Genomic DNA, 16216 nt, shown 5'->3' on the forward strand with positions numbered 1-16216 from the left:
AATGAGGAAATAAGGATAACAGAGGCTATGAATGATTTGTCCCTTGCTTAAATAGATATACAAAATGATCATTTTGGTTTAAAGTTAGGTCTAGAGAAAATGTTGGCAGGTAAATTTTCATCATTCCTAGTTCCCAATTCGGTACTTTTATCACTTCTGAGAGAAGCTTCCTTGTTAAAACCTGGCCTGTTATATCCTGCACGCTTAGAATTTTTAGCTGTTTATCAGGATCCTATAACTGTAGTTCCACGAAGATCTTCTAGTTCTCAAACATTAAACTTCTACCTACTGGTACCCTTAAGGGGTGACCCTGATGACATTTTTTATGTGTATCAGATAACGTCCCTACCTTTCAGAGTCCCAGACACACCATACTTTGTTCGTCATGATAGAGTTGCTCAATATTTGGCGATCAGCCAAACCAGAAGACATTATGTAACACTAGAGTCATTTGACTTGTGTAGAGAGCATGGTCAATTATTAATATGTCCGCCTATAAGGCCAATATATGATACCTCTGTTCTAACGTGTGAAACTGCATTGTTTTTGGCTAAGCCTGAGGCTAGTAAGTTATGCTCAAAGATTGTGTTGAAGAGTTTTAACCCAGTTTTCATCAGATATAAAACTGGTTGGGCTTTTTCTACTCCCTACCCAATTCACTTCACTCTCACATGCCCTAATAAAGTAAAGTCTCAGTCAGAGCATATAGCTCAAAATACAGGCTTACTTGCCCTAGGTGAAGGATGTAGTGCTCATAGCAGTGCATTGGTTTTGCCTGCTTATGCCACAGTTATTCGAGAGCAAGAATTAAAGATCACCCCCATAGCTATCCCCATTAATGTATCTCTGACGCCGTTAGAAAAATCAGCATTACTGAATATATCATTTCAAAGTACAGCAGATGATGTCGAGCTGGGTGACTCACTTCCACTGCAGACCCTTATCCACCGCATTAAGGTCATTCAACCCCTCCGTCACCACCTGAACGCTCCTGCACCTTGGACGACTTATGTACTTGTTATTGGCGTGGTTATCCTTGTCATCGCGGCGATAGCTTTCCTATGCTATCGCTTACATCGAGCCACCTTCCTACTACCAGTTCTTCAACGTGCGGAATCATGGGCCTTCGAGGAGTTTTGTCGACAGGAGATGCCACGAGGACGTGACATTCTTGGCATCGGAGAATGTCGTCACACAGCAAGCTGCGGCAACAATTACACGAACACAGAGGGCAACGACGATGCTGACGATGCTGATGATGGTGATGACGACTTACACCAGGCATTCGGTGGGAACACAACACAGGCGGCTACAGCTGACTCACCCACCATCCGACCACAACCACGTCATCCACAACAGCCAACCCATGAAGATTATCATGGTGTTCCGACTTCAGTAAGGGATAAAGGGTATCGAAAAACGTTACGCGACAAATATCGTTATCTGCGGCACCTTGAAAAGCTGGAAGAAGCCGTGGATCAGTGAATAATGAAGAATGAAAAATGAAAAGTGAATGAAAAGTGAGTGATAATAGGAGGGAGTGTCGAGGCCCACAGTTACCTGTACTGTCTACACTTAATTGAATTTATGTGCCCCAAATGGAAGAGCTAGATACGGCCTATTATATACGGGACCAAGATAAGAGAAAAGTGACTCAGAACTAAAAAGTAACCATGTCTAGTGTGAATTAACGTTATACAATGGACATTGTTTCAAAATGTTGCAGACCAGACCCGACTAAGGACACTGAGAGACGTGAACGAAGGATATGAAGAGTACACGCCTACTTCCGGCCCCTGTACTTTTCCTGAGAGAAACAGAAGGTTGGAAGTCAGTAGAAGCAGAGAGGGCAAAGAGTCGAGAAGAACTTGGGGAAGATCCTAACTAGAAGGCCCGCCTGAGCACCCTACCACGACGATGATACTGGTGATGTTTTGGTACTCTACGGTATCAGTGAGTAGATATTCTTGTTAGAGGACATAGAGGAAAGTGGAACTGAGAGTAGGAAAGAGAGAAAGGAGAAGAAAGTGAAATACACTGTGAAATATATTGAGAGTATACTGTAGAGCCGTGGTAGGGTATAACAGGACGGGCCAGATAATTTGTATGATTGTTAAATTAACTTATTTGCTCAATGGTGAAAAGAACAAAGATTATATAAAAGTTAAGTGTCCTTATGGAGAAGTATTGAGTTAGGGTAGATAATTGTGTTAAAGAGTGGTATTAATTCTACAGAAATATATTGAAGTAACTTGAGGTGAAGTGATACTAGAATAAAATGTTACGGTGATTAATGTTCTAGTAGTAACAATGATAGGGTGAGATGATGGTATGCTAGAGTATTGTTCTTAGTATTACTCTATGTGTAAGAGAATATTACCTTTAGTATTACCTTGTATTTAGCCATAATACTCTTGGTTTTATTTCAGTAAGGGAGAGTATTATCTTCAGTTGACGAGTAAATCGTAGTGACATTTCAAGTGTTACGTGAACAATACTCGTGAATTGTTACTTGTTTAATGGGACTTAGTTGTATTGTTGATTACCATTGTAAGGTGGCATGATTTAATAGTTCTGTTGTAGAGTAAGATCATAAAGCAGTTGTATAACTTTGAGTTCGTAGAGTTGCCAAATCGGTTGTTGCTTTTGACTTAGTGTATAAATTGTACATAATTATTTTGTAGATAAACGAAAGAAAGAATATTAGTTTCAGTAACCCTAGAATCCCTTCCTCTTAATAAGGAACGAGACGCTCCCACGTAGTGCCGGCCTTAAATGGACTTGTGATTACTTGATGTGTTGTTATGTCGGGTTCCCCACTTGGACTTATCCAGCGCTACCTAATGAAACTTGATTAACTCTGATTGACCTGATCTGGACTTAACGTAACGGAACTTAGTCTTCCATAGAAGAAGAATAGATAAAGAGTAAAGCAAGTAAGGGGAGCATGACATTATATATATATATATATATATATATATATATATATATATATATATATATATATATATATATATATATATATATATATTTTTTATGTGACCGACTCTGGGCATAGGCTTCACAACCTGCTTTCAAGGCCCAGTAGTCCTCCTACGTACCGCACACCTCCACATGTCACTACTTCGGCGCTAACACCCACCGTCCATACTGAATACATGCTAGGGCTGTCTCATACGGGACTGGTGTATTGGTATTAGCGTGGGTATTTTTACGACATGTCGGCGGGTCTTCTGGTGGATCAGTAAAGTCTGATTTTATGAAATTCAAATCCTTAAACTGTTCCCTGCTCCAGCGGGATTTGAACCCGGGTCCGTTAGGACTATATATATATATATATATATATATATATTATACATAAATATATATATATATATATATATATATATATATATATATATATAAACCAATCATACATTGCCCCATGAGGAGCGTAGGAGCCCGGGGCTAGGCAGTTGGTCCCGACATTTAAGATGAGAGTGACCAGCCTCACTCATCCCTGAGTGGCATTACATGAGCAATCAACCCCAACCATCCATTGGATATAAACCTTCACCAGCTCAATCCGATTGGAGCGCAATAATTACCCACTAAACCACCAGGCGCCAATATTATATATATATATATATATATATATATATATATATATATATAAGGGCTCCATCATGCCTGCATGCATCAGCCTTGTTCACCTAAGGCGACTATCCACACTGTTTTGATGTCTGGCAGCCTCTCTATTCAGTCTCTTAACCCTATGATCACACTCTATGATCTCGTCCTAGGTCTTTTTTGGTCCGTCTTTCACAATCAAAACCCCGATTTTTACTTTTCACATTTTGTACCCAATTGTCATCCTCCATCCTCATCATTCCCAAACCATTTCAATCTACCTGTCCTCATCATAGCAAATATACACTCCAATTCCATCCTTCCTCTAAACTCTCCAAACGTAATCCTAGTCCCCACTGGCCTCACATTTAAGGATGCACTATAAATCCGCAAAATCATTTTCATTTCTGTATGTTTGAACCTACCATCATCTTCCTTCCTTTACGCTCCAGGTCTCACTTCCATAAAGCATTACACACCTAGCACATGTTGCATATAAAGATCCCTTAGCACTGAGGGAGAACCCTCTTAGGATCAGGAGAGACAACAGCTCTCTGAACTTCCTCCAACCACTCCTTACCCTAGTCACAGAGCTAGCTCCAGGCCCATCTCCAACACATAACATGTTCCCCCATTAAGAAAACGCTTCCATTGACTCAAGAAACTCAAAGCAATATTATTTCATGTCTGATAATATCTACTTTCTTTCCTCAACATACCGCACACATGACATCAGCATTATCTCCCAGTTTACCTCTTTTACCACTACGTCTCTTATGCTCCCGCTTCTCACAAATTCTGCAAAAGATGTAGTTTCGTCCCAAACCCTCGTGACAAATCGCACATAGCCACTCTCCCTCTACTTTGACAAGATCGCCACCAGCCCCAAATATAATCACTTTTGTTTCATTCACACTAACCCCCAAACACTCGTGCCTCATTTTGTCTCTCCCTTTCCTAAATCCTTCTTTCACCTGCCTTTTATTCGCTGCAGTGAACACCAAGTCATCAGCACACAACACCTCCCATGTGACTCTATTTCTGAAGTCATGTGAGAGTGCAAGCACCATGAAAACAATGAGGGGCTCAAAACCCGCCCCTGATGCAAGCCAAAATTCACGGATAACACATCATTCAAATATCCACTCTTATCTGGGTGCAATCACCCACATACATAGCCATAACCACACTATCTAGCCATTCCTCGATACAGAACTTTATTTCCACTTCATCACCTTCCGAGGGACTCTGTCAAAGACCTTTTCCGAAATAACAGATAAAAGTACAGCTCCCGTTTCCTATATATTTTTCAAGTACAGCTCCCTTTTTTTCTATATATTTTTCCTGAAGCTGATGACAAGGAATATGGCATCAGTGCTCCCGTCGCCTGGCATCAACCCATACTTCATCTCATCAGTATTTAGTGTCCCTAATCACAGGGGTACCTGACGTTCTTTGGCATTGCTTGGGAGGCAGGATCAGCGCTCCTCCAGTGCAAGATGAGTCCTGGAGTCCCATTTTCCCAATTGAACCTATGTTCCTCCTTGGTCCCATTTACCCTGGAATTTATTCCTGACGTACCTTTTCGTATTATGGACCATTATTCCTTCAATCCAGCCCACCCCCTCCTACTACCCTACCCATCCACCCATCACCTTCCCTCCCACTGTGTCCACATAGCCACTCATCAATGCATCCTACTCGTCCACACACCCACCCATGCTATCTCATCACACCCACCCAACCTTGCACTTCCCCACCCACACTGCCCTCTCACCCTCACTCACCCACGCTCCCATCCAATCCATGCACCCTGCCCCTCCACACCCACCCATTCACTAAACCCTGCCTCTCCACATCCACCCATCCACTAAACCCTGTCCCTGCACACCCACCCTTCCACTAAACCCTGCCCCTGCACACCCACCCATCCACTAAACACTGCCCCTCCACACCCGCACATCCACTAAACCCTACCCCTCCACACCCACCCATCCATTTAATTCTACCCACCAACCCCACTAATCCGTCCACCCATCTGGCCTGTTGTAGCAACTAATGATTTGTGTGCAGAAGTAAAAAACTCTACGGTAATTAGCTACTATGTTTCCAGCACACTGACTTGATCCTTAATAATTAGCTCTTTTCTTGGCTACCAAGGGTGGCACTTAGCAAATGTAATGTACAAATCAAATTCATTATTAAAGTTACAATTGCTGGAGCTGGTTATAGCATTCTGTTTCCTTCCTCTTCGGTTTCCACAGGAGACAATCAGACAGAAAAACATTTTTTTTTTTTTTGGGGGGGGGGGAATTATATGCTTCAATTAATCTGATATTTTTTTTTCTTTTTCCTAATCCTCAAATTTTTACATGAGTTTCTGCTCCCCCTGACTGCACCATTCACCTGGTTTGCTTCGTTTCATATCTTTGAAAAGTTTCGTTGGATGCACTGAAAAACTTATAGTTCTAGTTTGGACCAAGAAAGAGATACTAAGGAAATCCAGCTATTTGCAATTTTAATAACATTTCGTAAAGTATTAGCAACTGTTATGTACAGTCGCGTTCATGAGTCCCGATACACATGTAGTCGCGTTGTCTACTGTTGTGTCCACCGCTAATAGGATGTTGAACTATTTCACTTGCTACGCGGTCAAATTTTGTTCAGTATATCAGGCAGCAAGCACAAAAGTTCCATATTCCAAAACCAGTGAGCACTACAATAGACAACTCACCCACATGTGTATCGTGACTGTAAATCATTAAATTTAGTTTCGGTCTTGTTAAATTAATCATTATTTATTTTGAACAGTCTTTGTTAGACACAGTTATATGATTCATCAATTTATTTTTATTTTTTTTTGACAACTCTCAGATTTACACACGAGTTTCTGGTCTTTTTGCCTGTATCATTCACCTGCCTGACTCTGCTCCGACTCTCCTAAAACTGTTCATAGACGCACCGAAACACAGGCATATCCAATGTGTACCAACAGAGGTACACCAGGGGGAAATAAACATATTTCCAATTTGCTTTTCGCAGAATTTTACGTACTGTAACTTATGCATCAAAATTCGCAGTAAAACGCTACGACCGTTAGAGCTATTTAGAGTTTTATCTCCATGGACTTCCATAGAGGACAGACAGACAGACAATAGATACACACACACACACACACACAATATATATATATATATATATATATATATATATATATATATATATATATATATATATACTAAGGGTTCTGATGCTTCAGGTGGCTGGTGTGTTGCTGGGTCAAGCCATGGATGACAGGAAGGTGCGTATGTGGTGGGCGCGAGTGTGGTTGACATCCTGGTGGCTGGTGGTGGAAATCCTGGCTGTTGTCTACACTGGCAACCTGGTGGCCGTCCTCACCATCCCTGCCTACCCCAGCCGTATCCAGACAGCTGAAGAGCTGGCCAAGTCCCATTATATGTGAGTCTCTCTCTCTCGCTCTCGCTCTCTCTCTCTCTCTCTCTCTCTCTCTCTCTCTCTCCCTGTGTGTGTGTGTGTGTGTGTGTGTGTGTGTGTGTGTGTGTGTGTGCTCAATCCTTTTATGTGAAATGCCGGAAATTGAATGCCTATTTATCTATCTATTGCCAGACGCCTCCATGTCGCCCTGTCCCCCTCCATTTATTTGCCCTGCTCCCAGCTCACACACCCCTCTATCATATACCTCTCCGCTCCATCCCTCCATTTCATCCTTGGCCTCCCCCTCACTCTCCCCCACTCCACCTCACTTACATACACTCACCTCGTCAATCTATCACTCTCCATCCTCTCCACATAGCCAAACCACCCCAGTGTCTTTCTCCTAAAGCTTCCTATCACATCCATATCCACATCACAATGCTCCTTCACATCCTCATTTGTCAATCTGTCTCTCCATGTGACTCCACAGGCTCCTCGCAGATAACTCATTTCCACTGCTCTCGTGACTTGTGTCCCTCCAACAAGGTCCTAGCTTCACTACCAAACGTTAGAGTTGGTATCACAATACTGTCTTGTAGTAACTTTTTCACTTCCATACCCACTTCTCTGTTTCCTATCACTGCTTTCAAGGAACCAGCAACCTTTCTTCCTTGTTGTACCCTTTCAAGCACTTCGCCCTCTGAATTTCCACCTTACTCATCACATTACCTAAGTACTTAAACGCACTCACATTTTCCATTTCGTCCTCATCCAACCTCACTGTACATTCACTGATTTCACTTCTCTCGAAGACCATAACTTTACTCTTATCTTCATTCACCTTTTGATTCTTTCTTACACATTCTCCCAAACTCATCCACCAAGCCTTGCAGCTCCCTTTCGTCTTCACTTAACAACACAGTATCATCTCCAAACAACAGTACAGGGAGTTGCCAAACACTGCCCTCTCATTAGGTCCGCTCCAACATCCACTGCCCTACCTTTTATCGGTTTTATAACCCCATCCATATACAGACTGAACAACCACGGAGACATAACACATCCCTGTTACAATCCAACCTTCAAATAGAAAAATTCACTCAGTTCGCTATCCACATATACCGCAGCATTATCACCCTCATAGATACTCTTCTCAGCATTCAACCACATCACATCTACTCCATATATTCTTATTACTTTCCACAATCCTTATCTATCCACCCTGTCGTATGCTTTCTCCAGATCCATGAAGGCTGCATACAACTTCTTTCCCTTCTCTAGAAACTTTTCCATTAAAGATCTAAGAATCAATATCTGATCTACATAAAGTCTTCCCTTCCTAAAACCTCCCTGTTCTTCTCCAACTAATTCCTCTGTTATTTCCCTAGCTCTGTCAATAAGTATCCTACCATATACTTCCCCAATTACACTAAGAAGGCAAATGTCCCTGTGATTACCACATACTTCTTTTTCCCCTTCTCCTCTGTACAGGGAAATAATTTTACCTGACTTTCAATGGTAGGTGGGGGCGCTCACCATCCACTCACTCGATGTAACGCTGCTGTCGGGTGTCTGCCCTTTCCTCTCCTCCATCCTTCTTTCCTTTCAGCCTCTTCTGTTTTTTCTTTCCTACATTCTTTCCTTGTCCTTGTGCCTACGAGTGACTTTACACTCCCTCTTCTGTCTTTCTTTCCTTCATTCTTTCCTCTTCCTTCTGCCTGTGGGTGACTCTGCACTGAGTGACATGCCAAATGGTTTCCTGAACTCCAGGAAACCATTTACTATGCTGGGTGGTAACCATATAACCAAATTTTGTTGCCTGGTGGTTTAGTGGGTAGTTATTGCGCTCCAATCGGATTGAGCCGGCGAAGGTTTGTATCCAAGGGATGGTTGGGGTCGATTGCTCATGTAATGCCACTCAGGGATGAGTGAGGCTGGTCACTCTCATCTTAAATGTCGGGACCAACTGCCTAGACCCAGGCTCCTGCGCTTCTCATGGGGCAACGTAGGATTGGATGATGAATGGATGGATGGATGACTTTCAATCCTCTGGGACTCCACCTTCCTCCCAGACCAATCTGCACATCTTCCACATCCATTCTACTACTATCTCTCCCCCATGCTTCAGCATTTCACCACACACTCCATCAATTCCAGGGGCTTTCCCCATTTTGACTTTCCTTCATTACTTCCACAACTTCCATCATACCGATTTCTTTCTATTTTCTCACATCCCTCCATCACCCAGCCATTCCCCAGCCACTTATACTCGCATTACTCTCATTCTCTGTGTTCAACAATTCGTTAAAGTGTTCTCTCCATCTAGTGACTCTTTCTTCCTTCTCTACTACTAATCGACCATTTTTATCTTTCACTCACCAACTAACTTCTTTGCCACCCTGTCTCTCTTTATCTCTTTCCAGAACATTGTATGTAGAGAGAAAAAGAGATGTGAAAATATTAATAAGAGAGAGTATAAAGAAAGTGGATGAGGAATTTCGAAGGAATTTGACTGTAAAGTGGAGGGAATGTAAGAAAATGAATGTGGGTTTACAAAAAAAAAGAAAAAAAAACATTAATGGTACGCACGTCTCTGGTTACCAAACGAAGGAAAAATAAGCTAAACCACATTACACCGTTACACTGCTAAACCTCTGTTAACTTAGACATTTTGATGGCAAAATGTTGATGCAGTTAATGCCCTTGGGTGTCTGCTTCCCTGGTTTCGGGATTCTCGTTTGACTACAAATGGGACTAAGTTTAACCACATACTGTAAATAAAGGAGACATTGAGGTTTGCTTCCATCAGGCAACCTGGTGAATCCCTTGATGGGGTTCCATGCCTTCCGTGTTCATTACCTACAGCGATGAACCCCTAACCATATCCACAATGCCCTAGATGTCTCATTCTGTATGTCTGCGGTTTTGCACACTTACTCACATTTCGCTATAATCATGTGGCAAGCAGTTTCTAAAAAAAATAAAAAAAAAAAAAATAAAAAAAAAAAAGGATCCATATCCGAATAATACGTACGAGAAAAGTTTGTAAATATAGTGCATACTCTCCCATACCTTCTCTTCACATTTTAAAGGTCTGCCCTTCGGTATACAATATTTTTCCGCGAATGTTGTTTCAGACAAGGAATCTGATATATGGACTTACAAAATAAATTTTACGAAGTTTGATATCATTTGAACTCTCTTCCATACTGATAATAAAAAAAATCTGACTAGTCTCTTTCAATGGATATTCTAATTCTCCCTAGCATGTATACTGTAGGAGTGGCAATAGTCACCAAACAGGACGAAGTGTGACTTTTACACTCTGCTTTATGAATGAGCCTTTTGTGAAACTAACCCTGGGATTAGTCATCAAATTCACATTGATGATTATGTACAGTCACTGTCTTGAGGCGTTTCTTGAACCAAGCCGGAAAAGAATTCCCAAAGTTAATGCATATCGTAGTACAGAAAGTAGTCTCACACCACAACTTGTCATTACTGCTTGTGGAGAAACCCGAGCTCCTTACTCAAGAGTATTTGGTGGACGGGATACCTAAAAGCATACCAGTAATGATACAACGGTCCAACCATGGGAGTTTAATTATGCTGTCACTGCTGTTACATCCATGTTCCTCTCTTAACAAACATATGAACAAAGATTTAAATTTGCCTGCACGGTTACTACCCAACATTACGGTCTAGGTTTGGGGAGAAATCAGACGTTTGATTGTCAGTTTTCTTGAAATCATGAATCTACGTTACTAAATATGTGTCAAGTTAAAAATAAGGGAAGCAACTCAGGAAAGAATTGTCAACAGCTGAGTTGGTAAATAAAAATATAAATGAATGACTGCTTATATTTATTAGTGCATTTGAATGATTTTATAAATGTGGAATTCGGGGGTATTCGTTGCTGATGAATTATATTCACATTCCAAATAATATGGCATTCTACATTCATGGGATTTTTTTTTTTTTTTGCCACCTTCATATTAAGCTTGTTCATCCCATATTTCAAACAGCTGCAACATTTCTGGTGGTAACATGCAGCGTTAAATTGTGATGTGACGTCCACGTCCCACAGCGCCACAGACTCCAAGAGCAGTAGTTCAGTACAGGAAGGACGCTGCCCAGTAAGTTGTTCTTCCTATGGTCCACCTTTAGATGTACAGTACACAATATCAGCTGAGGCATAGTAAATAAACACTTGGTTCTTAAATCCACTGTTTTTATTTTCCAGATAATTACAATGAATGCTTTCCAACTTTATTTCACTATTCTCACAAGCACTGGAGCTATACAAACTTTACTAACTGCAGTTACACTTAATGCTTCACAAGACTTCACTGTTTTCACAAGTACCGGTGATTTATAAAGTTTAATAACACTTCACTGTTTGCCAACAACACTTCACTGTTTTCACAAGTGTCAACAATATACAAACTTCACTGACACTTCACTACATTACACTCAAATTGAACTGAAACCGATTGAACTATTCTAGTCTCTTCCCCATCCTTATATAGTCTTACGGTACTCTAGAAACTTCGAGAACACACTTGATGGGGCAACAGTTAAAATAGTTACTAGCTAGGAGACATCAAAACATGCCAGAATTTTCTTACTTGACATAACATTGTAAATTATTTAGCCTACAAGTTATAGTACATAATTTAACAAACAATTACATAAATAAAACATTATAAAGAAAAAGAGCACAAAAATTTATGCATAACGTGCGAAACAACTACGCTCAGAAACAGCAGGCAAAATGGCAAGTCTGACTCGTACCGGAACTATGGTAAATATCGGGAATCAGTGAGAAAGTTCTAGACTACCCAACTACCAAATCCCACTTCTTCACACTACCCCCTCCCTAGTTCTTTGTCATTGTGACAAAACTACACAATATTTTCAACCATAAACCTTACTCATAAACTAAACATCTAATTATACACAAAATAATCCTTCACTTTATCAGGTCCTCTCCTATGCCGCTTCTGACGACTTCCTTGCTCCTCCACACAGTCCACTCCTCCAGGAAGGTCTTGGTCCTATTCCTGATTCACTTCTTCTCTTGGGAAACTGTCACCATCCTCTTGCACTTCAGTTCCTTGGTCCTCCTCAACATCCTTGGCTGCAGGAAAGCATGATTCCTCGGAGACGGCCCAGCTGTACTGTTCTGGCTCATTTGTACTGCCAAAGACGGTTCACGTGTAGGCTAACACCTTTGGACGAAATTTCCTGCTTCTCCGAATCTGGTATGTTACGTCTGAAAGGCGGTCCAACACACTGTTGCAGCTTCGTTGACTGTCCCTTCTTTCCCTGAGGATTATATAACCAAACTCAGTCACCATCCTTGAAGCTCACCTCACTTGTCTTGGCATTATACTTGCACTTCATCACTTTTCCTGAAAACTTAAGTGCTCCTTGCACTTGATGATGTACCTCAGCCAGCATTTCCTGAAGATGCTTCGCATAGCCAGTGGTGTCTGTAGGCAGTTCTTCACCAGGTGGTCTTCCCATTAACCCTTCGATAGTCCTGTGGGGTATTCAAACTTGGTTAGTCCAGTGAGGTGTTACAACACCCCAATACAAAAATACATGTAGTGTTAATAACATGTAAAATATATTCATACTGCCACTTTAGCATATCTCTGCGATTACTAATGAAAAGATTGAATGCCTTGTTTGTGGTGTTTATTTATTTATAATAATGAAATACAATAAATTATAATATCAGTGAAAAAGTAACAAATGGACCATATCTCATTTGTCAGGCAAACACGCACAGGAAAGTACATTTTGTGATTTTTATAATCAGTATATTGATAAACAAGATGCAAAAATAAGATAAAAACAATTTAAATAACAATATGATCTAAATGGTTCGTTTGATGGGGTGACTGGACACCCCTGGGGAGGGGAAGTGCCCCTCTCTCTCTCACTACAGCAGAGGCAGGACTAAATCAATCCAAATGCTCCTTCCCCTCACTAAATCAGGAGATTGCTGGAACGGAGAGAAATATTCGAATTACCGGCAAGGAAATATGAGCTTTTAAAAACATTTGAAGTGCCAAAACACCCTACCTGACTAACGAAGGGTTAAGAAGTCATGGTGTAAATGTAACTCATGGCCCAACATCAGTTTTGCAGGGGTATCGCGCTAATGTTTAATAATATCCAGCTTAATCCTGCATCATCCTTGAATATCCTTGGGGTTTCATTCAATCAAGACTTATCTTGGAAAGATCATATTACATCTCTTGTAAAATCTACTCCCAAGTGATTAGGTGTGCTAAGCCAACTCCGTACGTTTTTTACCTTCTTAACCCCTGCATAGTTGTTGACTTTATACTCGAGTTCTATTTGCCCGTGTAGAGTTCAACTCTCGTGTGTGAGGAGGCTCCCCACGTACAGCTCTTCTCAATAGGGTGGAGTCAAAGTCTTTTCGTCCCACTAACTCTCCTCCTCTTATTGGCTCCCTTCAACCTCTATGACTTTGCCACACTGTTGCATCTTTATCTCTTTTCTATTGCTGCGTCAATGGTCACTGCTCCTCTGAACTGTCTGCATGCATCCTTCCACCTTTACAACGGGTGCATAGCACCCGCCTAGCAACAAACTAATCCTTTTGCTTACACTGTTAATCTTTTCTCTCCATTGGGCTCCTCTGGTCATAACCTTGTTATTCTAACCTGTCCTATCGCTCTGGTATGGCCTGTGGACCCTCCAAAGAAACGTCATCTGTGGTACTTTGGAGCTGTTGATTGGGAGGCCCTCAGGCAGTACTTCTTTGACTTTCTCTGGAATGATTATTGCTTCCGTGGCCGGAAGCCATCTGAGTGTGCCTTGCGCATTATGGAGGTTATTCTTTCAGGCATGGAGGCATATATTCCTTTCCCATATCCTCTGACGAATACAAGAAAGCTTTGGTTTAATCACGCTTGTTCTAAGGCTATCCACAACAAGGAGAGGGCCCATAAAAGGTACCAGAGCCAACCCTCCACGAATCACATCTTTTTTATGTTTCTGCCCGGAAACGTGTTAAGTCTGTTCGTCGCTCTGCAAAAAATAATTTCATCTGTTCTGAATGCTCTCAACTCTCCAACTCGAATTCTTCCCACTCCTTCTGGCATCTTGCCAAAAATCTTTTTAACAATTTTACCTCATTATCCTTCCCTCCTGTTTTCTTCTCTGATGGCTCTGTAGCTATTTCTTTTACTAATAAAACAGATCTATTTCTTCAAACTTTCTCCTCCAGTTTCACCTTAGACGATTCCAGTGCTGTTCCTCCCTCACTTCCCCCCTCTGACTTCCTCGTGGCTGCATTAATATTTCTTTGGGTGATGTACTTTCTGCCATCACTGGCCTCAATACTAACAAGGCATATGGGCCTGATGGGGTCCCTCCTGTTGTTCTCAAGAACTGTGCTTCTGTGCTTACACCCTGCCTAGGTAAACTCTTTCATCTTTGTCTTTCTATTTGTACCTTTCCTTCTTGCTGGAAGTTTGCTCTCATTCAGCCAGTCCCAAAGAAGGGTGACCGTTCCCAACCCTCTAACTATCGTCTAATTGCTTTAGCATCCTGTGTCTCAAAAGTTTTCGAGTCTATTCTTAACAGAAAGAATTTAAAGCATCTTTCCTATCACAATCTTCTTTCTGATCGTCAGTATGGGCTCCGTCAGGGACGCTCTACTGGCGATCTTCTCACCTACCTTTCAGATTGCTGGTCATCCTCCTTTCGGGACTTTGGTGATAACTTTGACATTGCACTTGACATCTCAAAGACTTTCGATCGAGTCTGGCATAAATCTTTCATTTCCAAACTGCCCTCTTAAGGTTTCTATCCTTCTCTCTGTGCCTTCATCTGTAGCTTCCTTTCCGGTCGTACTATAGCTGCTTTTTTTTTTTTTTTTTTTTTTTTTTTTTTTTTTATGTGTCCGACTCTGAGCAAAGGCTTCAGGGCCTATATCTCGGGGGCAGTAGCCTATCCCAAGGCCGAGTAGTCCTCCTACACCTCCACATGTCACCACTTCGGCGCTAACACCCACCGTCCATATTGAATACATGCTAGGGCTGTCTCATACAGGACTGATGTATTGGTATTAGCGGGGGTACTTTTATGACATGTCGGCGGGTCATCTGGTAGATCAGGAAAGTCTGCTTCTATGAAATTCAAATCCTTAAACTGTTCCCTGCCCCAGCCGGGATTCGAACCTGGGTCCATCAGGACTGCAGGCCGCCTCTCTACCGATTCAGCCACCGCGCTGTTGTAAATGGCCATCGTTCGACTCCTAGATCTATCAACAGTTGTATTCCTCAGGGCTCTGTCCTATCACCAACTCTCTTCCTTTTATTCATCAATGATCTTCTAAGCTGTACATCTAACCCTATCCACTCATACGCTGATCATTCTGCCCATCACCTTTCCATTCGGTTCCTGCAATGTTCATCTCTGCAGTTACTTCAACAAACAAGGGATGAGGCTATGGCACACCTAATGTATGACTTGGCTCGTATCTCTGACTGGGGAAAAAGTAATCTTGTTTTTAATGCATCAAAGGCTCAGTTCTTACACCTATCAACCCATAAAAATCTTCCACAGGAATACCCAATAATGTTTAATAATATCCACCTCAATCCTGCATCATCCTTGAACATACTTGTGGTTTCATTCACAGGGGACTTATCTTGGAAAGATCATATTGCATCTCTTGTAAAATCTGCTTCCAGGAGATTGGGTGTGCTAAGTTGGCTCTGTGCCTTCTTTACTTTTGCACAGTTGTTAACTTAATACATGGGTTTTATTCACCCCTGTTTAGAGTACAACTCTCATGTGTGGGGAGGCTCCACACATACAGCTCTTCTCAATAGGGTGGAGTCAAAGGCTATTCATCTCATCAACTCTCCTCCTCTTATTGGCTCCCTTCAATCTTTGTCTTTTCGCCGCGCTGTTGCCTCTTTATCTCTTTTCTATCGCTACTTCAATGGTCACTGCTCCTCTGAACTGTCTGCTTGCATCCATCCACCTCTACGACGGGCATGTAGCACCCATCTAGCAATAAACTCTCATCCCATTTGCTCTCCAACTCTCTAATGCAAGAGATAACTGCTACTCTCAGTCCTTCATTTGTGCAACAGGTCATCTTTGGAACTGTCTCCCTCTG

General features: G+C 41.7%; 1 protein-coding gene across 1 annotated transcript in view; it reads left to right on the plus strand.

The window, feature by feature from the left end:
- LOC145397992 (glutamate receptor ionotropic, delta-2-like) overlaps positions 1 to 16216 on the plus strand; it is a 173997-nt gene that overhangs the window by 65243 nt on the left and 92538 nt on the right. Inside the window, exon 5 of the mRNA XM_080270960.1 lies at positions 6869 to 7068. Within this exon, the coding sequence (XP_080127086.1) occupies positions 6869 to 7068 (200 nt within the window). The remainder of the gene's footprint in view (positions 1 to 6868; positions 7069 to 16216) is intronic.

This window comes from Coenobita brevimanus, chromosome 44, assembly GCF_032717465.1.
Source record: "Coenobita brevimanus isolate Jiangsu-jjx chromosome 44, ASM3271746v2, whole genome shotgun sequence".
Lineage (NCBI taxonomy): Eukaryota > Metazoa > Arthropoda > Malacostraca > Decapoda > Coenobitidae > Coenobita > Coenobita brevimanus.